This window comes from Herpailurus yagouaroundi, unplaced genomic scaffold (genome assembly GCF_014898765.1).
Source record: "Herpailurus yagouaroundi ecotype Mexico unplaced genomic scaffold, PumYag 198, whole genome shotgun sequence".
Classification (NCBI taxonomy): Eukaryota; Metazoa; Chordata; class Mammalia; order Carnivora; family Felidae; genus Herpailurus; species Herpailurus yagouaroundi.
Genome location: NW_024412429.1, coordinates 6118248 through 6143483, shown reverse-complemented (window position 1 = coordinate 6143483; position 25236 = coordinate 6118248). Strand labels below are relative to the sequence as shown.

The window sequence follows — 25236 nt, the reverse complement described above, 5'->3', positions numbered from 1 at the left end:
CAAGAAAGAACTTTCTCACTGTTGAGTTATTACATAATAGCAAACTAAGTAAAGAGTCTCCATGGAATTATAGGCATGGGATCATTTCTGTAGGGAGTCCATGAAAATTGATGTGAAGAAAGACAAATAGAACTTGTTTATAACCATTTGTAAAGCCTTCTAGGCTTCTTAGAGAGAAATATGTCGGTTCTTTAAAAGTTTGGATGGTTAGAATTTTGAATTCAGAATCAGAAACAATGGAGTATATTTAGAATAAGAGGCAAAAGGAAAAAGAGAAATCAATTTTAAGATAAAAAGGAAGGAGAGAAAGATAATCTCTAGCAAAATTTAGGTGAACTGAGCAAATGGGAGTCTTGCTTTCCACAGCATAAATAATAACATCTAGAAAAATTGGAAAAGGTGCTTAGCAGATGATGAGCAGACAAAAGATCTAAATATCCATTGCAGCTGAATGTTTTAAATGAGGAACTGAGCCTTTCATCTCTACTGGAACAGTAAAGAGGCCTTCAACACCCATGGTGTCCGTGGAGACCAAGTGGGGGCAACTTGGACTTTCACCCTAACCAGCAGTAATAAGATGGCACCCCTTTCTGCTGGGGCTGTCAGAGAATGCCTCCTAGTGGGACAGGAATCTCATCACTGCCCAGTAGTAATGAGGCCACCCCTTCTATGGCACTGAACGGGGAGCAGTAATGGGGCACTCCTACCCCTCCCTATCAGGTACTGATAGTGGTAGTGATGTCAGGTACTCCCTAGTGGTCCCGAAGCCCCCACCTTCACCCCATGTCAATGAGAAAGTCCCTCTCCGGAGTGAGTGGAGGCCAGGTGGGTACCAGGATTTCTACCCCAACCTGACAGTGATTAGGTAGTACCCTTCCCCACCTCTGTGCCAGAGATATGTTGGAAAACACCAGCTAAATCAGAAGGTTGAAGGTCTGGAGTCTCACAATACACCAAAGGGCAGGTTTCAGTAGAAAATAAATCATCACACTGAGAATCAAGAAGATCAAAAAGCAAATGAAAAAAGACAATCAATAGATGTCACCCTTACCCTCTAGACCCTGGCAACCACCAATCTATTCTCTATTTCCTTTTTTTTAATTTTTTAATGTTTTTATTTATTTTTGAGACAAAGAGAGAGCATGAGCAGGGGACGGGCAGAGAGAGAGGGAGACACAGAATCCGAAACAGGCTCCAGGCTCCGAGCCATCAGCACAGAGCCCGACGCGGGGCTGGAACCCACAGGCCGTGAAATCATGACCTGAGCTGAAGTCAGATGCTCAACCGACTGAGCCACCCAGACGCCCCAATCTATTCTGTATTTCTATGAGTTCAGTTCTTTTAGATGCCACATGTAAGTGAGATCACACAATAATAGTCTTTTTGTCTGACTTATTCACTTAGCATAATGCCCTCAAGGTTTAACCCATGTTGTCACAAATGGCAAGATTTCCTTCTTTCATTATGGCTGAATATTCATATATATACATATACATATATACATACACATATACATATACATATACATATACATATACATATACATATACATGGTTGAATATTCAAATATATATTTTTATATTTTTACATATGTATTTTTCTTTATATATTTACATTTTAATTTAAAAAAACACAAAAAATGAGGTATTGTTGACTAGCAATCAGTACTGTGCAATAATACAATGCACACAAACATGAACACACATGTGCACTATTGCACTATAACTTTCTATAAATATGCATGATGTTGGTTTAATTTGGCTAAGTTTTCTTTCTTTGGATTATGTATACCACTTTTTAAGAGGTGTTAAAATGGTGACATGATGACAGATGGTAATGTGTGTGTGTGTGTGTGTGTGTGTGTGTGTGTGTGTGGTATGTAACTTGTGGGCAAAATAAAAAGTTGTCAGTTCTTTATCAATTTCCAAAAAAAAAAAATGTGATTCAAAATTGACCACTCCATGAATTGCTAAAGTCCAGGAACGGCATCCCTACAGTTTCTGTTATACTAATGTAGCGTAGAATGTATATGTAACATCCAGCTCAGAGCTCTGCACAAAGCTGTCATCATATACATATGGTTACCTAACAATTAGGTACATTTGTCTGAAAATGGTGGCCAATAATTCTAATACCAGAACAAATTTTAAATCTTTTATTAGTGAAAGGCAATCTTGCTTTCCCATAGTTACTTATGTAATTGTATGCTGGGAATAATGTGCTAGGTAGTGAAGAAAATTCTAAACTCTAATAAACTGTAATAAATGCCTTTGTGTTACCTCACTCTTCAACCCCATTTCAGCATTTAATCATGTTAATATTTTAATATCCTATTCAGTTTCTAGCATTAGTGTTTCTATGTGCATTAAAAAATGTATTTGTCATTATTTAGTATATTTACTATATTATATATATTTTTATATATTTCTTTGTTAAAATTAAAGTTTTTTACATGAATATTAAAAATTAACATTATATCAAGTAAGTTATATTACATAAATTATTTCCTATTTTGTTCATAGTAAGAATTAACAAATTAATCATGTTTTTATTAAATTAATAAATAGGGACACCGGAGGTGGGTTAGTCGGTTAAGCATCTGACTCTTGGTCTCGGTTAGGTCATGATCTCATGGTCGTGGGATTTAGCCCCCTGTCAGAGTCTGCACTGAGAGTGCAGAGCCTGCTTGGGATTCTCTCTCTCCCTCTTTCTCTGCCCCTCCTCTGGTCACGCTATATCTCTCTCAAAATAAATAAATAGATTAAAAAATAATAAATAAACTAAACATAAACTTTCAGAGAAAGATTATCAGTGGTCTGTAATTTTCTAAATAGTTCACTAATTGCTTTCAATTTTGTAACCTAATGAATTAGTTCATATGTAAATAATACAGATTTAAAAAATATTCTCAATGTGAATAACTCAATATGAAATGTTTCTTCTTTGAGAAAAATCTCAGTTTTGGGGGATGAAAGATTCACATGTAATCTAATGTTACTTCCTCACAAATTCATAATATCAAATGTATGCTAATATACACATATATATAGATATAGATATACAGATATAGATATATATCTACACAGAGTAGACGACCAGTTTTTGTTACAATTTTCTTACTTATTATAGTTTAATTTCATATAACATTTTCATAGTTTGTTGTTAACATGAGAACATATTTTACCATTTTATGTATATAGAAAGATTTAAAGGACATATTTTAAAATGATTCAGTATTCCATAAAGTATAGTTTATAGTTCCATAAACTATATATATAGTTGAACATTCAAATATATGTATTTTTGTATATTTATACATATGTATTTTTCTTTATGTATTTAAATTTTAATTTAGAAATTAGAATTAGCAATTATTAGAAATCTTAAAAGTTTTAACATTCCAAGTGGAACTTAGATGCCTCCATTAATTTTTTTTTTCTTAAACAAACGTTTAGGCTTTTTCCCCCTTATAATGTAATAGTTTTTAAGTGACTTTTTCTAGGAATGCTTTCTAAAGAAACTCAAAATAAAGTAAATTCTTAATAATGATTATAAAATAATTCTCCTCTGTAAGTTTTTGTATTAGTGAAGCTGCTGTTTTCCATCGTTAGACATTTAGGTCTTTATCTTCCAGAATATTTCATATGAACTAAAACTGAAGTAAAGCCTTTTTCGCTGTGCATTTTTTAGTATTTTTTAAAACCTGATTCCTATTTTTTTCCTTTCCTTTGAAGGTGAGAGGCCCACCAGTTGCAGGAGCATTTAAAGAAAGACCAACGAAGCCCACAGCATTTCGAAAATTTTATGAACGAGGAGATTTCCCAATTGCCCTTGAGCATGATTCAAAAGGAAACAAAATCGCGTGGAAGGTAAGTCAGGGCACAGCTGGGGGAACCAGCCGTGTACCGCTGGAGCGACATCTCCCAACACCGAACCAAGTTGGCTAACCAAATAAGCTGCGGTGATTTCTCAGAGAATGGAAGGTGGTGGGTAAGCTCTTAGAGAAGGCCCCCCTTGTGTCAGCTGTCCACCTTGACTAACAATTAAATTATAGCCTGCAAAACAGAAAATGACAGAGTTGCTTTGCCTTAGAGAATCGTCCGCTGCCCAATTCATCTCTATTTTTATGAGAACCTGGCAGCCCGGCCTGTTTCAGGCAGTCCATCAAATGATGGAACTGGTGGCTGAATACGGAGAGCAACAGCCATTTATCTCCTCCAAATTTCACCTTCCTGCAGGACACTTCCAAATGGAAGCTTTAATTACCTAAATGGATAGGTCAAGATTGTCTGCTCCCTGGAAATGCAGAGCAGAATACAAAAGAAGGTTGGTTCTCATTGCCGCACTCTCTCCCTGTCTGCAGCACGTGTCAGTGGCGGTGGCTGTCATACGTGCCCGGTTAGAGGCTGACCTCCACGCCGAAACCATTACGGCACCGACATTTTTCTGACAAAAGGTTAATTGGCTTCAAAATAAATGTATTGCCTAATGACTCCATTGTAATGTGGCTGTGTTTCTTTCTAAAAGGCTCACTGATGTTATTTGTAAAAACTTGCCAATCTCTTAACTGGAGAAGGCTTTTACATTTAATTTGAAAAACGAAATGCTGATCTCTAAACAGCTTCCGCTATTTAATTATTTCGTGTTATCAAGGACTTTGCTTTGGGTGATATTTATCAGCTAAAAGGGTGTCTCGGGCTAAAGACAGAGTTGTGCATGCGTATCACATCAGACTGAGGAACATAAAAGGTTTTTGCCAAATATCATCCAAGTGAAGCAATTGACCCATTTAACTAAAAAGTCCCACAATAGTGTCTGAAGGTGAAGGTAGGAATTGTGTGTGATTGGTACAAATAAATTCACATTAAAAAAATTAAATGACCAAAATAAAGAATTCATCAAAGCAAATACTTAGATTCATCAAAATTAATCTTTTCCTTCCTTTATGGAAAAACTGAGAGAATTGTTTGTGCTGTTTTCCTGTATGTCTTTAAATGTTTTCATATAATTATCAAGCATTTCTAAATCTCGAGCAGTCTTTTGGTATTCAAGTACTGAACTTAGAATTACTATAAGTTGTTTGGCGATAGAAATCCCGAAGGTGTCCCTGTTATTAAATTTTGTCATAAGTTTTTTAGGAGGATGAAGAACATGACTATCTCTATCTCGGTTTCAGTCATTTCTATTAAAATGTGAATTTGTTATATGACAATGTGCATATAATGAGAAAGAATTTATAGCAAATATAAGTAATTTAGATATTTTAGTCTTTTTTTTTCAACGTTTATTTATTTTTGGGACAGAGAGAGACAGAGCATGAACAGGGGAGGGTCAGAGAGAGAGAGGGAGACACAGAATCGGAAACAGGCTCCAGGCTCTGAGCCATCAGCCCAGAGCCCGACGCGGGGCTCGAACTCACGGACCACGAGATCGTGACCTGGCTGAAGTCAGATGCTTAACCGACTGCGCCACCCAGGCGCCCCAAGATATTTTAGTCTTAACATAAGTATATATTCCCAAAACTTTACTGTAACTTCTGGGTTTGTTTATATTTGATTAATTACATGGATTTTGTGTTTGTCTATATACTGGTTCCACTAGGTAACACAGTGGACTTTCTGAAAAACCTCATTCCTATGGAGTAAAACAATATGCTATAATTCCTTATAAAAAGTGAGTGGATTTTAGTGTTTTAAGCAATTACAGCACATAAAAATTATGTCAATAAAAAATTTTATAGGTTTATTTTTACCTGTTCAAATAACTTTATGAGTAACTTTTGGAAGTGTCAAGAGACTAGGAAAGAAAATCATCTTGAAAATAATGAAAATGTAGGATGAATCATTTTGCTTTATCTTTGATAATACAATAGCCAGAAGGGATATAAACTACTTTTGGTTTTTATAGCTATGTTAATTCTTTTAAGTAATTTCTGATGAGACTACTGATTCAGCAAGCCAAAAAGTCAGAATAAAAAAGAAGCAATTTATTTGCTGCCATTGGTGGAACAATAGCATACATTTAAGGAAACGTCTTATCCTATAACCTGTAGGCTTCTGTCTTTTTAAAGTCTCGCCAACCACATTTCAATTACACTACTCTAATATTGAAAGTAAAATGTGAGAATTATTAAGCATAGGCTTGTGGACAATCTCCCAATATAATCATAATTATTCCTTTGGTGCATGTGCTGTGAGGACAGTCTGGTACTTGAGCGGGGGAGGGCTTCTTTAGGATGCCATACTTCAGGAGGGGCCTTGAACGTTGAAGGAAGCAGGGCTACCCTCCCACACCCCACAGAATAAAAACAAAGACAAAAACAAAACAACCCAGGACCCTGCACTGCACTTCCTTCCTGCGTGCCGACAGGGCCCAGGAGCCCAGGTCTTCATATCACTCATCTCCCCCTTAAAGACTTCTGAATAGCTCTGTTTCTCAGGAAAATAGTGGTCCCCTCTCCATACTCTTGTGACACCACTGGGACTCCAAGGGTTTGTGAGTGCCTGAAATGGTGTGCATGATTAAGTTGGAAGAAGTCGTAAATCTTTTATCAGAATTTCAAGAGGTATTGACTCTGAAATACTTAGGAGCTACTGTCCTGAAGCGTGATGGAGGCTGTCCCAGCATCTGAGACTCAGCTCGTCTGGGAAGTCACTGATGGTTCCTGCCCATGACCCCAAGTTCCCTACTTGTTCCCCATCATCACTATACTAGAAATCATCCTATATTCTTGAAATAGAGTTACTGTCTGGTAACTACGTATAAATGACCTAATAAAGTCAGAAACTGGAAGTAACAGTTAGACGTAGGTAAATGTCGTTTGCACATTTAGATTTTTCAACCCATATCTTCCAACTGCCACCCTAGTATATTGCACATGAAAGTGGCTATTTGTTCCAAATGCCAAAACAACAAGGCAGACCAAATGCCGAATCTGTGCAGTCTAGTCTTTATGGTATCGCTGAAAATCAGAGCACGGTCTAATACAACTTTCTGCAATGGTGGAAATGTTCTACATCTGCACTGTCTAATAATTACAACTAGCCATATGTGGCCATTAAGCACTTGAAATGTCCCTAGTGAGAGTGAGGAGCTACATTTTTAATTTTAATTAATTTTAATTTAAATAGCCACATGGTTACCATATTAGACAGTGCTGTTCTACATTAAGACAGTGGCAGTCAGAATAAATGCCTGAAACTGCTGGCCAGATAGATGACTATATGTATCTGCAAATTACTGTTAAAATGAAAAAGAAGGACCGATCCATGCATTTTTACCATGGCTGTGTACGCTTATCGTATATTCCTTGGTAAACGTGAAAAAAGTTTTACAAAATTTTGGTAGTGAAATTTTTCCATATACTTATCAATGGCAAGTGAATTATCTAGGAAAAATGAGTAGCTCTGATCTGTAATATGAAATCTATCAGGCAAGCTCTGGCATACTTTTTATTTTTAAATATGTGTTTTCTGAATATAGCTAAAGAACTGTTAATTGTTAATGGCTAAAGACACTAAAAAACACAATAATGACTTAAACAAAAATTTTTAAGTCTGTCTCTTTTTCTCTCTTCTCCTTGACTCTACCAACATTCAGGGGACATGACTTTATTCTATGGCTGCTACCTCCAATATCCAGAGTACAGGCAACAGGAGGGAGAAGCAGCTCAACAGTTTGGATAAGTTACAAAGCAGACAGATACTCAGCATGAACAACAGACGTTCTAAAATTGCGTTTGAGTTTCCACATCTTAAATTTCCATCTGGGAGTAGGACAGTTTTCTGTTACCTGTCTTCTCACTTCTGCCTCCCCACCAGGGTCCATCCCCGCTCCCACCCCTAACCCAGTAAGTTTCAGGCACCCTTCAGGTCTCCTCTGGAGCTGTCCTGCCTTCTCCGCCTCCTCCCTGCTCCTTTCCGCCCCCACCCCCTTTCCTCTCCTCCCTGCCCCTCCCTGCTCCTCCTCCTTCCTATTTCCTTCTTTTCCTCCTCCTCTTCTACTTCTTACTCTTCCTCCCTTTCCCTTCCTACTCCCTCCTTCCTTTCCTTTTTTCTTTGTTTGTTTGTTACTCCCTGGAATGCACAGTTTCCCCTCTAGTTCTTACAAGGTCACTTTGGGGAAGGAACAGGAGCCCTTCCTAGTTCTCTCTTTTCAACAGGAATCTGAAGTCATCAGGAGTAGTCACTGGAATGAATGTGAAATAATCGCTATTTACACACTTAATAAGGAGCAGAAATATAAATCCTAGGCAACCCATGAAATTCACTGTCTTATAAATTCTGATAACAAGCCATTGTTTTAAAATGGCATGGTAATACAGGTTATTTATTTATTTATTTATTTATTTATTTATTTATTTATATTTACTTTTTGTGTTTTTATTTTTGAGAGAGAGACTGTGAGCAGAGGAGGGAGAGAGAGAGGGAGACAGAATCTGAAGCATGCTTCAGGTTCTGAGGTGTTGAAATCAGATGCTTAACCGACTGAGCCACCCAGGTGCCTTGAAACACAGGTTATTTTAAAATAGCCACTTTGATATAGACCTTGGCAGAAGGAGTTGAATAAAAATGTCAGAATCACATTGGAGTTGTTTTTTTTTTTTTTTTAATTAACGATATGGTATTATAAACCATTTAGTTTGGAGAGCTACAACTACGCTAAGGTGTCTCTTAAGTTCCTTCACTTTATGGGCATTTTGATATAGTAGATATTGATAGAAATCACCTTTCTCTATCTATCCATGGTACCATGCTTTTGGACAAAATGTGACATACACTAAGAGTTCTGCTTTCACTAAATTTCTAATGAACATGCACAAAGGTGTCCCAGTTATTAGGTAGGTTTGAGTAAGAAATAGATACCCTATAAATGTCCAGCCAAATCAGGATATAATACAAACCCTATTACAAAGGCAGCTCAGATAGCAAACATCCAGATTGTCTAATAAAGGGAAAATCTCAAAGTGGGCTTTGTCAGCAACTTACAGTCTCTCATCTGGCAAGGTTGTCGCAGGCTTTGTTCAAAGTGGCATCGCCGTGGGGGGGGGGGGGCATTTCTGCATTCTTGTTTTCTCATCCCTTATTGAATATGTAAATGGTGTTAGTAACCTGTTATACTGACATAAAATTCACAAGGTCACAACTGGTACGCATAGGCGGGTGTGTGTGAGAATGGACTTTAGGTAGTCTCACCTCTCTGCCAAGAACCTGATCTTCTGTACTGGCCTTTTGGAGATGTCCACAATGTCATCACAAAAGCATACTTCCCCTAAGGTGAATGTATTCACCATACAGTTACTTGATGATTAAAACTTGGATCACACAACTTGGTTTTTCTATTAAAAAGTGACTTCATAAATTAACATTAATCAGGTAACTAAGAACAACCTTTTCTAATTCTTAAACAGATGTGTTATATAAATGTATTGATATGTTTATATAAAGAACTACAAAATACAGAAAGTTAGCATATATTAAGAAAAATGAAAGAAAATGAAAACCAGATAGGGACCTACAATGGAGCCAATATCAAGGTCAAATAAAATGGCGTATTCTGAAATCTAAAGAAGGGATCTTTGTATTTCTGGTTTCTTCACTCATTTATCCCAGTGCCTAGAGCAGCACCTGGCATAGAGTAGGTGCCCAGTGATCCGTGTTGAGTGAATGGAAAGTGTACTAGAACAGATTGACTATCCTCAAGTTTTACTTCTCTAGACACTGTTTCATGACGTGTTTTGCATCTTTATCAGTGACCAGGTGCTAGATGATTGGGATGGCGTCTTTTTAACTATGGGAGCTCTAAGAAGTTTTGTTTCATGGGGTGCCTGGGTGGCTCAGTCGATTGAGCGTCTGACTCTTGGTTTCGGCTCAGGTCATGATCTCATTGTTCGTGAGTGTCTGTGCTGACAACATGGTGTCCTTGGCTCTGTGCTTACAACGTGGAACCTGCTTGGGATTCTGTCTCTCCCTCTCTCTCTGCCCCTCCCCCACTCACTTGCTCACTCTCTCTCAAAAATGAATAAACATTAAAAAAATTGTTTCATAATTATTAAAATAAGTATATTTTGAGATGTTCATGAAATAGTTTGGGGGATAAAGATTGATTAGAAACTCCAGTAAGTTTGAATGCACAGTCCAGAATTCTATGCAATGGTTTTGGTGGATTGGACTTTTATTATGAAAATGCTCCTTTGATTATATGTAAACTGATTTTTTTAATTTCTTAAATTTCTTTTTTTTAAATTTTTTTTATTAAAAATTTTTTTAACGTTTATTTATTTTTGAGACAGAGAGAGACAGAGCATGAACGGGGGAGGGGCAGAGAGAGAGGGAGACACAGAACTGGAAGCAGACTCCAGGCTCTGAGCCATCAGCCCAGAGCCCAACGCGGGGCTCGAACTCACGGACTGTGAGATCGTGACCTGAGCTGAAGTTGGATGCTTAACCAACTGAGCCACCCAGGCACCCCAGATTTCTTAAATTTCAAAATGGCAAGTTCATTTATCTAAATGACTAAATATGTATGTCCAGTTTGAACATCCAAGTAAAGAAAATGATGTGCATAGATTAATTGCGTGCTTAAATTTATTTTTAAAATTGGCTGGACCACACCCACAATTCTGGGATGACTCATGAGTCACTAAACTCATGCATGACTCTTCAGAATTTCTTCTCAGTTTGTTCTTTTTCTCGGTTCTTTTCAGTTCTCTGTAGCATTGATATTCATGAACTATAAAAAGCTCTGTCAGTGTGACTGTTTTCATTGACATAACTGATAATTTCCTACTAGGAAAAACAGTTATTGAATATAATCATTATTAAAATCATGCACTAATTTTCTTACAATTAAAATCAACCCCAAACCATGGTAGCTCATTATCCATAAATAGTATTGCATTTAAAGTAAGCCACTCCGTGACATGATACCTGATCCATTAGTCCTCATTATATTGTTCTCGAAATTCTATAATTTTGATTAATCATTAGTCCTTTGGTACCTGCAATTTCTTAATGTTTCAGTTTCTTAAGAATTCAAAAAAATTAGTGTTATATCTATACCCACCCCTATCCCAGGTAACACCAATGTTGATTTCTGAAATCTTGCAGGCAAATTTATTTAAGAGTTGAATAATTTGTTTCACATGAAGAAGAATGGATGTTCTCTTGGAATTGTTCTCTTGGAGTTTCTATTTCTTTTGATAACTGCCAAAGCTTGAGTTTGGATAGCAGGCCTTAGTAGAATTTGTAAGGCAAATTTTACAAAAGAAGAGACAATTTACCTGATTTTTGTACACGTGAGCTGCCATGTTTCCACTATTAATTCCTCTGTGATTAATTAATAGACAGAGAAGTCTTGAAAAAAAAATCCTCTGGCAATTACTGTGCTGGTCTGTGTTTTTTGGAGGAGGGGGCTGCTTGTGCAATTAAATGCCATTCTTTTATTTGATGTAAATTGCGATGTCTTAAAAGTGTAGAGCATGAAAACACAGCCGTGTATCAGAAATAACTTTAATTTAAATTGGTTCGATGACCTCTGAAAGCTAGATGAGAGGTTTTCTGCTGAATGGGCTGGTGCTCTCTGCTGCCTCTATAATTTATGTGAGAAATTAGTGCGAATGGTTCACTTTTATGGAGCAGTACTGCTTGTGGCAAGCCTGCAGAAACAATTTTCCCCCAAGCCTCCATCTGTTCTTCAAACTAGGGCATATGCCATCTCATCGAGCTTGAAAGTCAACTGATTTATAACTCCTGGAAAGTGCATAGATTGAAAAGAAAGGTCGCCCGCCGCTCTGTGACAGTGATTTGGTCGGCCTCGGCTGAAGACAATTCACATTCCCCGGGGCCCAAGGGGAAAAGCAGTGTTGTAATTTTCAGATCTCGGTGGACTGACAACTGGAAGAAAAACAAATCACTCCTGCTTTCCTAGTGAAACGACCCCCTGTTGAAAAGTAGGAGCGGTCTTGGTAGTGTTAGGGCGTCACAGCTGAGACACTGTGTTGTCACTCACCCGCCCATGAAGATGGGGGTTTCCTGCCACCCTCCTAGGGATTGATGCTGCCATTTCAGGAGTATCAGTACTCCAATCTTCAAACTAAAAATGTGTGTCACTGCTTGTTAGAAAGTTCCATTTGGGGACATAAACCGGACTTTGATGGTTTTTCGGTATCTGCCTGGAGGGTGAATCTCCAGCTCTGTTCCAATTAGTAATTTAATGAGTGGCTCCCACTCTGTCTTATCACTTGTCACATATCCCTTTTCTTCATTGAAGCACTTTTGAGATCAGAAGTTCTTTGACGGATGACAAGTCGAATTGGATTGATGGTATGATAGTAAAAAAAAAAAATCAATGTTTGTTTGATGCTTTTATTTAGAGTGGTCAAAGTGTCTCTACATTTGAGGCTTCTAGATATCGAGTGAATTTTCAACCCCCTGCCGTTGTATTAAAATTTCTCCTTTTCTTTCAGGTAAAATCTAAATAAAGTGTTAATGAATACTGATATCAATTTTAATCCGTATCTGAGGCAGCAATTTTAGGAAATTACATTTTAGCTTTGTCAAAAAGGTTATTCTGACCTTGAACGTTCTATGTAAAAATTAGCACTGATGGGATAATCAGACGAATTCATGTAAAAAGAAAATTTATCCTTGGGGCGCCTGGGTGGCTCAGTCGGTTGAACATCGGACTTGGCTCGGGTCATGATTTCACAGTTCATAGGTTAGAGCCCCTTGTTGGGCTCTGTGCTGACAGCTTGGAGCCTAGAGCCTGCTTCCGATTCTATGTCTGCCCCTCCCCCTCTAGCACACTGTCTCTCTCCCTCTCAAACTTAAGTAAACATTAAAAAAAATTGATCCTTTATCATTACTTATAAAGTTCTATTCTCAATATGAAATATATACATATTTATCTTATAAAATAAGAAAATATTGGAAAGTAGAAGGACTAAATAAATCACACATCATTCCACAATTCATTGAATTCAGTTGTTGACATTTTTTAAAGTATTTCTGTCTTTTCTTTCTTTTTGCATAATTGAGATCATAGTGTATACAATACCTTGTGAAAGCTATTTGTCATTAGATGGCATATAAAAATGGTATGCATTTTTTCTTAGATTTTTCTGATTTTTTTCTAGTTTAAAAGTAATAGATGATTATTTTAGAAAATTTAGAAAATAGATAAAATAAAATGTATACAGAAGACAAGAAGACTATTTATTCTGAGATAACTTTTAGTAATTGATAGTTTTGTTCAGTCTTCCTTCTACATGTATGTTTTTAGCTTTGTTGAAATTGTGTTGATGATTCTTAAGGGACTTAAGGTAACATTCAAAGACCTAATTAGGACAGGAAATTCATAATGGACCTAACAGCCACAGGAGTACTAATAATTAATAGTTCTCTCCAGTTTGATAACACCACCAACAAAAAAGACAATCATAGCTTAATATGCATTTTTAACATTTCCCATGGTCATTACTCAAGGCCTTTAGAAAAGAGGCATGCCAATATATGTCTCCGTGTGGCTTTGCTTCGGGGGTGGTACACATGGTATCTCCTTTAGCAGGTCATGCTCTACAGTGACCACCACCTCAGTGTACTCATCATTGTGAACATGTTTTTGGTATATTTTTGGAGAACAGAAACAAATACTAACAAAAAGTTGTATTAACTACAAAACACATTTCTTGCTATTGAGAAAAGTATAAAAACAAATGTAGATAGTTGACAAAATCATTATAAAAACCAATCTTTGCCTCCCCCCCAATCTAAGACATATCCCTTATGACAAAAAAAAAAAAAAAAAAACCCTACAGAATTTCCAAAATTGCATTCCAGTCTGAATGATGAAAACACGTAAAACTTTGAAACCCTAAACTTCCATTCGAGTTCTCATTCAGATTCATTTTTCTCTGTTTTCGTGTATATCTTTAGACAATTTTATAAAAAGTGGGTCCATGGGTTGAATCTTTCTGAATGCTTGAATATCTTGAAATATAATTTTTCAGCAATGCAGTTTGTGATTCATATTAACATTCTTAAATTTCAACTGTTTCCCTCTATGGCTCTGAAGAATGTAGTGTCATTATATTCTAACATATGATTGTTGAGAAAATAAGACCAGTCTGATTTTTATTCCTTTGGTCTGTTTTTGTTTGCTTGTTTATTTTGTTTGGCAGCCTGGGTAATTGCACTATTTTTGTATAATTAAAAGTTGCTTCCATGTGTATCTTTTGCTTTCATCGATTCTTTTTTTAATATAGTGAGTTTATTCTGTCTACTTACTTGAATTTTTTTCTCAAGTGAGGAAAGTTTTTTTTTTTCCCTGTAATGTCATTGATGATTATTTTTGTTACAACTTTTCTCTTTTCTTTCTTACAACAAATACATGCAGTGTGTAAATAAATTTTATCCTGCCATTTCTATCATTGTCTCCCTCAATATAGTCATCTCCTTATTCACATGTTTTAAACTTCTATGAGAGCTTTCTTCTGCTTTCTCTTGTCTTTAGTATCAATTTGTGTATCACGACATCAAGTTCCAATTTTACTTCCATTACTGTATTTAGTCCTACAAACTTCACACTGCTTATTTCTCCACTTATATCATTATACATATTGGTTTTAAAGTTATTGTACAAGCAAGTTTATCATGGATAATGTTGTGATTTATTCATATTCCATAACCCAGATTGGAAAAAATGAAAAAATATGGGTTAACCGTAATCCCACAACCCTAAGGTAGCCTCTATTAATCTGTTAGTGTGAACTTTTCAGACCCCTCTTCCTCTGCATTTGCAAATCTGCATATGTATGAAAATTTTTAAAAAAACATTTTACTCATACTTCATAACTTTTTTCAATTAATTACAAGTCATAACCATCTTTCCACATCAATGAATGTGCACTTTAAAAATCATTTTGGGAATCTCTAGAGTACTTTACAATTTAACCAGTTCCCTATTGTTGGATATTAATGTTTTTCTTAGATAGTAATGCTTTTCTTCAACCTTTTGTTAATACAAGCAATACTATTATCAACATCATTGTACATTTGTATATATTGTGTCTTGCAAGCATGTCTGATTATTTCCTAAGGGTAAAATCTCATTTTCTTTTTGCCTTGGCCTATTGGCAACAAATGGATTTCTGCTTTTCTTCTATGAAGAGGTCCGGCTTTGTGAATCCTGGAGAATGCCCATTTCTGAAAATCACTGATTTCTGCAGTAATGAAGTTAAAGGGCCTCCTCATCCTCTAAATCTATAAGATGATATTCCATTTCATATTGTGTAAGATGTTTATAAAACCCATATATTACTGTTTACATAACTTCAATTTTACCTCAATCTAGAATTTGTGTTTGCTAAAACACTCTGCTTGGATTCGGGTGAGCTCTCCTTATCAGCATTACTTAGGTAGACTGCCCAGCTCCTAGCCAACATCCAGTGCCCAGTATGAAGATGCTTCATCTTGTCCTGTTTTGCTGGCCTTACAGGGACCCTCTGTGACTACTGACACAAAGACAGATAGATCCGAAAAGCACATACAATCCTGAAAATGCACCTGCACCCAGCTGTGTTTTCCTCTGCCCTTACCTGCAACATTGTGCTTGTGGGGCATGCTGCTTTCCAGGATGCAGTGCAACGTGCTACCAGGAGTCTCTGTCCCTACTTCCTGTTCAGATGGTTTCTGAGAGTTGGGTGTGAATGGACGTAGCAGCGATATAGCAGAGATCAGAATGGAAGCAGATGGCTTTGTCTTTGTCTTAAAAGCAACTACTTCACAGCGGCAAGATGGTGGCTGAGTCCATGCCCGCCCCCAACTAAGTCTGTTCTGACCTTACCTTCCGGAGAGAGAAAGTGTAGGAGGGATGAAAAAACCATCTGGCGACTTTTGGATGGGTACCAATGGTTGCAAAACATGAGTTGACCACCAATTGTTGTTTTTCAGTCTAGTTTCATTGGCCTCATCATATGTAGAAATTCCTCTTTTTTTCTGCTTGTGCATTCATTATTATGCCTAGTTTCATTTGCATGTTGAGTTTTCCTCCTTGTCTGTATCTTCCTAGGTAATTTTGTGACACGTTGGAAGACGCTGTGTCAGATACTCTTGTCCAGATGCTATTTAAAACAGCTGAGTCCAATTTAGTTCTGTCCCTCATGGGGCTGTAGTCCATGACAGAGAAATAATGTGATCTCATCAACGCTTAGGCAACAATGACTCATCTATTCATAAAAGAAGTGAGTAACTCTCATGGGTGAGACTCAGTGGTGAGCTCTGTAGCCCAGCTGATAAGGGTTCTGTGGTCTTGAGAAGCTTATTGACTAGAGTACATCATTGTTCAATGAAGAAATTGAAACGCAGAGGACACATATCAAATCTTAAACCAAATTGCTTGCTTTTGCATCGTTCATAAATTTTTAATCCTGTATTCAGTATGTTAAACATTTGCTACTTGAATGATAAGGTTCAAATAATTTCTGTAAACAAAGTTTTTTAAATTGAGAGTCTCTACAGAATTTTTACTAGTTCATACATTTGTGTACATATATATATATATTTTTTTTTCTCCTGCTTCAGTCTGTTACTATGTAAACAAATAGAAAATTTTACTTTTAAAATGACCATGAGGTGATCAATCCACATTCCTATATGTCTACATATTGTGGCAATCCCAGGTATCAATGACACATCACTAACTCCAAATTTCTACACTGTATTTTGAAACATACACTATTATTCATGCTTTTACCAAGGTGTGAATTTTAAATATTTATCCTGTTTGAGATTCAATCTGACTTAAATTTGATGACTCTGGAGTCCCTATTAAATACAAGTCAGACTTATTGTAACTTTCATATCTTTTAATCCCTTTTTTTCTTATTTCCATCTCTTTAATCCACTTGTTTCATTATAGGCTGTTTCCTTAAATCTGTCTTCCAATTTAATAATTCACTTTCTTCAGTTGGGTTTAACGTACTCCTTAACCTGTGTGTGGATTTTTTTTTTTAATTCAGTTTCATTGAATATCAATTCCACAACTTCTTTTTGTTTCCTTCGAAGATTTGCCTATTTTTTTTCTTTTTCTTTCATTATGTCTTTTTCTTGCTTTATGGTTTCTTTTACTATCTTTATCAGGTTTTATATTTTGCACATAGTCATTTAAAGTTTCCTTCACATTATCTACTATCTGTGGTTCCCGGATGTGAGTTTAAATCTTCCAGTTGCTCCCATCTGTTCTGTTTTCTTGGGTGCTTCATGAAACTTTCCTGGGAGCTTCCCTTCTGTGGAGCACACTTTCCTTGGGGCCCCTCGTGCCCCGGGATGTAGAGACGCCCCTGCACTGTGCTTCTAGGTGTTTCTCCACAGGGATGGGTTCTGACCTAACCTTTATGGGAATCAAGTTCCAGGTTTCTTCACCAGGCTCCTCCTCCCCTCTTGAAATTTGAGTTCTCTCTTCATTTCTGGGAACTTGGTGTTTACCTTTCTTACTTTTGAGAACGGCTGTGTATTTTGGAACTTTTCACCCAGGATTTGTAGCTTTTTTTGATCATATTAGCCAGGGGTCTTAACGATCCAGTTGCTTTCTCAGTTAGCTTACTATCTTGCCTTAGCTACAGAGAAAGAACTGTCTCGAGATGCAATCTTTCTTAACTGTAAGACCAAATCTACAATTTTTCATGTAAAAAAAATGGAAACAAAATACTCTTTGCATTTCTCACGGGAGCCCTTATATTTAAACAAATGTTAGCAGCTAATGTGTGTTGCGTGATTTTATGTGCATATCTATGTGTGTGTATAATCACACATGGATGTATATTAAATCTCTTTGGAAGGTATTAAAACTTAGACTTGGAAAAATTACAGGGAAAAGACTTGCAAAAATTTTTTGCCAACCCCTGGTTCTCACGTTCATATATAATGTGTGTATGTGTATGTGTGTATGTGTAATATATAGTTATCTTGTTCCTGTCTCAGTGTTGGAGTTAAGAGTTCAATTTTCATTCTGTAAAATTTAATCAGCAAATTGAGGTGAGTGGAGTGACCCTAAGAAGACCTTTATCTTCTCACTATTCATATCTAGCAACAGTGAATTTCTTGAGAAGCATGAATCCACCAATTGAAAAAGATTTTTTAAAAGCTTTCCATTTGCAGTAAATTGTATAAAATTTTACTAAACATTATTAAGCATGTTTTTAACTAGCGAAGTATAATGTATTGAAGAAAATTTAGGTTTTTATAAATCATTCCTCACAGACATTATCACTTTAGATTATTAATTTCTTTTCTTTTTAAAAAAATTTTAATGTTTATTTTTGACAGAGAGAGAGAGAGAGAGAGAGAGAGAGAGAGAGAGAGAGAGTACAAATGGGGGAGGGCCAGAGAGAGACATACACACAGAATCTGAAGCAGGCTCCAACTCACAGGCTCCAGCCTGACGCAGGGCTCAAACTCACAAACCATGAGATCATGACAGGAGCCAAAGTTGGCCACTGAACCGACTGAGCCACCTAGGTGCCCCATAGATTTATTATTAATTTCTATTTTGGAAGAATTGCTTGGGTAATGAAGTATTTGTATATGCACAGAAGAGATTGCTCTTTACATACCTTTTTCTTTTCTCTTTCTATTTTTTAAAATGCAATGCAAGAAGTGCTGGTGTATCAGACTGGCAATATTAAAACCACAAGTCAAAAACTACCATCTAAGGTTTTTATAATTCTATTTGGGAATCTCTGCTCATTCTTCCTGTGTGGGTTATAATTTTAACACTTCATTATTGTAACTTATTACATTTAATAAACTAACAATTGGGACTAGCTTCAAATCTCAAGCAGTAATTTAGCAGATGGTTCATTTCATGAAGAAGCAATGTAGACTCTCAGGATAAGACCTTACAACTGGGGGGATGGAGGGAAGGTAAGTGCATTGGTCAGTTGCAATATCCCCTGTAATTTTTTTGTCTTGTCAACAATATTAGAATTTAGGTCAGTTTGCAGAAATAACGAGCTTTAAAAAAATTGTTTTTAAGTTTATTTGTTTTTGACAGAGACAAGAATGCGAACATGAGCTAGGGAGGTGCATAGAGAGAGAGGGAGATACAGAATCCTAAGGTTCCAGGCTCCAAGCTGTCAACACAGAGCGTGTCGCGGGGCTTGAACTCACGAACTGTGAGATCGTGACCTGGGCCAAAGTCGGACGCTTAACTGACTAAGCCACCCAGGCGCCCCCAGAAATAACAAGCTTTAAACCCAATGAATACATCCTCTACAAAATGTACTAATATTATGGAAAGCTTTTTGGGTAATGTATTTTGCAGGTTATTAATGTAAAACATCACTATTTGGCTTCTGAAATAGTCACCTCGGTGTTTCTCATCATTTGCAATCTTGTACTTTATAAATCATAAACCTTTGCACAGGTGGATTCCCAAACATGCCACCTTATTTCTTGCCTCTTAATTTTTATTCGTAGTTTAGTACCCTTTCTTGGAAAACCAGCATACCACATTACTAGTGTTATGCTGAGTAGGCAAGAGGTCCTGTCTCCTCGTGTGAGGGTGGATTCTGGAAAGACTGGAATTATTAAGACTGGAATTATTAAGACAGGTATTATTTAACCTTTGTCTACCGTAGCCCCCAAGTATTTTAAAGCTGATGTTTCAAGTAATTTATTAAAATATTATATTTTACCTTTTATATATTTTGTTTGTTTAATACAGTAGCAATTTGAATTTTCATCTGTTCCAAAGCCAAGAGTAAGGATGGTTATTTTAGGCATATTTTAAATTTTGCTTTTAATGTCTGTGGATCTTTTGATAGGTGTTTATTTTTGCGATTCCTTATAGAATGTTGTTTGTAGTCCTTTTAGGATCTTTGTAGGATGCGCTCACTGAGTATTACTTCTTGCTGATAAATAGAACTAAGTTTACTTAACCTCTAGTGGTCTGATCATATTGTAACTGTATTCTTATGTATGTGTTGTTTTTAACTTCACATCATCTAATTGATGTCCATGCAACTTGGTAACAGGCAGCCATTTACTCAATAGACATCACCTGAATGCCTACTATGTGCCAGGCACTGTTCTAGTTTCTGGAAATACAACAATGAATAAAACAAACTGCCTGTCCTCTTGGTGCTTCCTTTATATAAGGAAGAAAATAAACAATCAAATAAGTAAATATAGAGACTGTTAAATGATGATATTACAAAGAAAAATAAAACAGGGTGATAGAGATATTCATGGAAGTTTTTGGGTACAGTTTTATGGGGTACAGTTTTATGGGGTAGTCAGAGGAGACTCTTAATAAAGTGACATTTAATCAGAGGTTATTTGGTGATATGGTCTAAATTATTTAAAAAATCACTTTGATGCTTTTCCTTTTTCAAAATGTAGTGATATGGGGGCGCCTGGGTGGCGCAGTCGGTTGGGCGTCCGACTTCAGCCAGGTCACGATCTCACGGTCCGTGAGTTCGAGCCCCGCGTCGGGCTCTGGGCTGATGGCTCAGAGCCTGGAGCCTGTTTCCGATTCTGTGTCTCCCTCTCTCTCTGCCCCTCCCCCATTCATGCTCTGTATCTCTCTGTCCCAAAAATAAATAAACGTTGAAAAAAAAATTAAAAAAAAAAAAAAACAACAAAATGTAGTGATATGAAAAAGAAGAAAGTGTTGAAGTGAAAATACAGTGAAAACAACCAAATAAATTATGTTCTTTCAGGACCCATTAATCACTGAAAATCAGTGTCAAAGTTATAACCCAACACTAATGAATTAACAAATTATATTTTAATTAAATTCTTAGTCTGCTTAAAGACTAACTAAGGGATCATGAATGGCCGTGCTTTATGTATTTCAACATAGATATTTTATGAGCATATGCAAATATATATTTCCTTTATGAAAAGTACTTCTCACATTTCAAATATAAACAGGCCTAAATAACCAAGCAAACCCACTTTTATGTTCCCTTTCTCTTTTCTTCTGATAATAAAATCATCACTAGTAAGCAGATTTAGAAGAAGACACAAGAAATGATGAGACACACATGAGCAGACACATCTGGGTTCAGAAATGTCATATCCGTATTGTCTTGACATGGGTCACACAAAATACGAGCTTCCGATTCAGGCAAAGCCAGGCCTACAGGGAAGATTTGTTTATTTGCTTTGGAGACACAATCTGATAAATTTACAGCATAATGTCTTTTTTTTTTCTATAAGCATATCAGATACCTACTATGACAGTTACATAATATAATGTTACATCTCAGAAATTAATAGAATTAAACGAAAGGAGATTAAGTTGAGTATTACATACACACACACTCCATTTGTTTGTTCTGAGCATTCTTCCATCTGTCACATGCTGGATGCTTGCAATTTATTAGGCACAGCGGAAGTCATTGGTGATAGAGGTCTTTTGCAGTGTGTGCAATTAGTCATAAGTAGAATGAAGCAAAAAGTAACTCAAAACAGTGCAAAATTACCTGTGTTCTAGAAACCATAAATCTAAATGCCTGCCCCACTCTGAGCCATAAAGCTAGTAGAGAAAATGTGCTTGAAAAATCAATTGGATACCAAAATTATTATAACAAAAATCTAGATTGTTTGTAATTAATAAATATACATTTTTATAATTTATTTTGCTTTATGAAATTATTTTACCAGCACAAAAGTGTTCACCTGTTTCTTTTTTTTATTTTTTTAAATTTACATTCAAATTTTATTTTTTAAAATTCACATCCAAATGTTGAGTTAGCATATAGTGCAACAATGATTTCAGGAGTAGAATCCTTAGTGCCCCTTACCCATTTAGCCCATCCCCCCTCCCACAACCCCTCCAGCAACCCTCAGTTTGTTCTCCATATGTATGAGTCTCTTCTGTTTTGTCCCCCTCCCTGGTTTTATATTATTTTTGTTTCCCTTCCCTTATGTTCATCTGTTTTGTCTCTTAAAGCCCTCAAATGAGTGAAGTCATATGATTTTTGTCTTTCTCTGACTGAATAATTCACTTAGCATAATACCCTTCAGTTCCATCCATGTAGTTGCAAATGGCAAGATTTCATTATTTTTAATTGCCAGGGAATACTCCATTGTGTATATATATATATATATATATATATATATATATATATATATACACCACATCTTCTTTATCCATTCATCCATCAATGGACATTTGGGCTCTTTACATACTCTGGCTATTGTTGATAGTGCTGCTATAAACATTGGGGTGCATGTATAGCACACCTGTATCCCTTAGGTAAATACCTAGTAGTGCAATTGCTGGGTCATAGGGTAGTTCTATTTTTAGTTTTTTGAGGAACCTCCATACTGTTTTCCAGAGTGGCTGCACCAGCTTGCATTCCCACCAACAGTGCAAAAGAGATCCTCTCTCTCCGCATCCTCGCCAACCTCTGTTGTTGCCTGAGTTGTTAATGTGAGCCATTCTGACAGGTGTCAGGTGGTATCTCATCGTGGTTTTGATTTGTATTTCCCTGATGATGAGTGATGTTGAGCATTTTTTCATGTTTCGGTTGGCCATCTGGATGTCTTCCTTGGAGAAGTACCTATTCATGTCTTTTGCCCATTTCTTCACTGGACTATTTGTTTTTTGGGTGTTGAGTTTGATAAGTTCTTTATAGATTTTGGATACTAACCCTTTATCTGATACATCATTTGCAAATATCTTCTCCCATTCTGTCGGTTGCCTTTTAGTTTTGCTGATTGTTTCCTTCACTGTTCAGAAGGTTTTTATTTTGATGAGGTCCCAGTAGTTCATTTTTGCTTTTGTTTCCCTTGCCTCTGGAGATGTGTTGAGTAAGAAGTTGCTGCGGGCAAGATCAAAGAGGTTTTTACCTGCTTTCTCCTCGAGGATTTTGATGGCTTCCTGTCTTACATTGAGGTCTTTCTTCCATTTTGAGTTTATTTTTGTGTAAGAAAGTGGTTCAGGTTCATTCTTCTGCATGTCGCTGTCCAGTTTTCCCAGCACCACTTGCTGAAGAGACTGTCTTTATTCTATTGGATATTATTTCCTGCTTTGTCAAAGATTAGTTGGCCATAGGTTTATGGGTCCATTTCTGGGTTTTCTATTCTGTTCCATTGATCTGAGTGTCTGTTCTTGTGCCAGTACCATACTGTCTTGATGATTACAGCTTTGTAGTATAGCTCGAAGTCTGGGATTGTGACTCCTCCTGCTTTGGTTTTCTTTTTCAAGATTGCTTTGGCTATTCGGGGTCTTTTCCAGTTCCATACAAATTTTAGGATTATTTGTTCTAGTTCTGTGAAGAATGCTGGTGTTACTTTGATAGGGATTGAATTGAATATGTAGATTGCTTTGGGTAGTATCGACATTTTAACAGTATTTGTTCTTCCTATCCAAGAGCATGGAATCTTTTCCCATTTTTTTGTGTCTTCTTCAATTACTTTCATCAGCTTTCTATGGTCAGTGTATAGATTTTTCACCTCTTTGGTTAGGTTTATTCCTAGGTATTTTATGGTTTTTTGTGCAACTGTAAATGAGATTGATTCCTTGATTTCTCTTTCTGTCACTTCATTGTTGGTGTGTAGGAATGCAACCAATTTCTGTGCATTGATTTTATATCCTGCCACTTTGCTGAATTCATGAATCAGTTCTAGCAGTGTTTTGGTGGAATCTTTTGGGTTTTCCATATAGAGTATCATGTCATCTGCAAAGAGTGAAAGTTTGACCTCCTCCTGGCTGATTTTGATGCCTTTTATTTCTTTATGTTGTCTGATTGTAGAGACTAAGACTTCCAATACTGTGTTGAATAACAGTGGTGAGAGTGGACATCCCTGTCTTGTTCCTGACCTTAGGGGGAAAGCTCTCAGTTTTTCCCCATTAAGGATGATATTAGCATTAGGTCGTTCATATGTCTTTTATGATCTCGAGGTCTGATCCTTCTATCCCTACTTTCTTGAGGGTTTTTATCAAGAAAGGATACTGTATTTTGTCAAATGCTTTCTCTGCATCTACTGAGAGGATCACGTGGTTCTTGTCCTTTCTCTTATTGATGTGATGTATAACATTGATTGTTTTGTGGATATTCAACCAGCCCTGCATCCCAGGTATAAATCCCACTTGGTCATGGTGAATATTTCTTTTACTGCATTGTTGGATCCAGTTGGCTAGTATCTTGTTGAATATTTTTGCATCCATGTTCATCAGGGAAATTGGACTGTAGTTTTCCTTTTCAGTGGGGTCCTTGGTTTTGGAATCAAGGTAATGCTGGCTTCGTAGAAAGAGTTTGGGGAGTTTTCCTTCCATTTCTACTTTTTGGAACAGCTTCAGAACAATAGGTGTTAACTCACTTTAAATGTTTGGTAGAATTCCCCTGGAAAGCCATCCAGCCCTGGACTCTTGGTTTTGGGGAGATTTTTTTTATTACTAATTTGATTTCTTTACTGGTTATGGGTCTGTTCAAATTTTCTATTTCTTCCTGTTTCACTTCTGTTAGTGTATATGTTTCTAGGAATTTGTCCATTTCTTCCAGATTGCCCATTTTATTGGCATATAATTGCTCATAATATTCTCTTACTATTGTTTGTATTTCTGCTGTGTTGGTTGTGAATTGTCCTATTTCATTCTTCGTTTTATTTATTTGGGTCCTTTCCTTTTGCTTTTTGATCAAACTGGCTTGGGGTTTATCAATTTTGTTAATTCTTTCAAAGAACCAGCTTCTGGTTTCATTGATCTGTTCTACTGTTTTGGGGGTTTCAGTAGCATTGGTTTCTGTTCTAATCTTGATCATTTCCTGCCTTCTACTGTTTTTGGGTTTTATTTGCTGTTCCTTTTTTAGCTCCTTAAGGTGTAAGGTTAGGTTGTATATCTGAGACCTTTCTTCTTTAGGAAGGCCTGAATTGCTATATATACTTCCCCCTTATGACCACGTTTGCTGCGTCCCAGAGGTTTTGGGCTGTGGTATTATCATTTTTCATTGGCTTTCATGTACTTTTTAATTTTATCTTTAACTTCTTGGTTATCCCATTATTTTTTTAGTAGGATGTTCTTTAGTCTCCAAATATTTGTTGTCTTTCCACGTTTTTTCTTGTGGTTGATTCAAGTTTCTTAGCATTGTGGTCTGAAAATATACATGGTATGATCTTGATCTTTTTGTACTTATTGAGGGCTGATTTGTGTTCCAGTAATGATCTATTCTGGAGAATGTTCCATGTGCACTGGAAAAGAATATGTATTCTACTGCTTTAGGATGAA

General features: G+C 36.5%; 1 protein-coding gene across 1 annotated transcript in view; it reads left to right on the top strand.

Annotated features, from left to right (window-relative positions):
* The window catches only part of PACRG (parkin coregulated), a 515648-nt gene that overhangs the window by 64463 nt on the left and 425949 nt on the right, over positions 1-25236 (top strand). The window contains exon 2 of the mRNA XM_040448603.1: positions 3735-3869. Coding sequence (XP_040304537.1) covers positions 3735-3869 — 135 coding nt within the window. The remainder of the gene's footprint in view (positions 1-3734; positions 3870-25236) is intronic.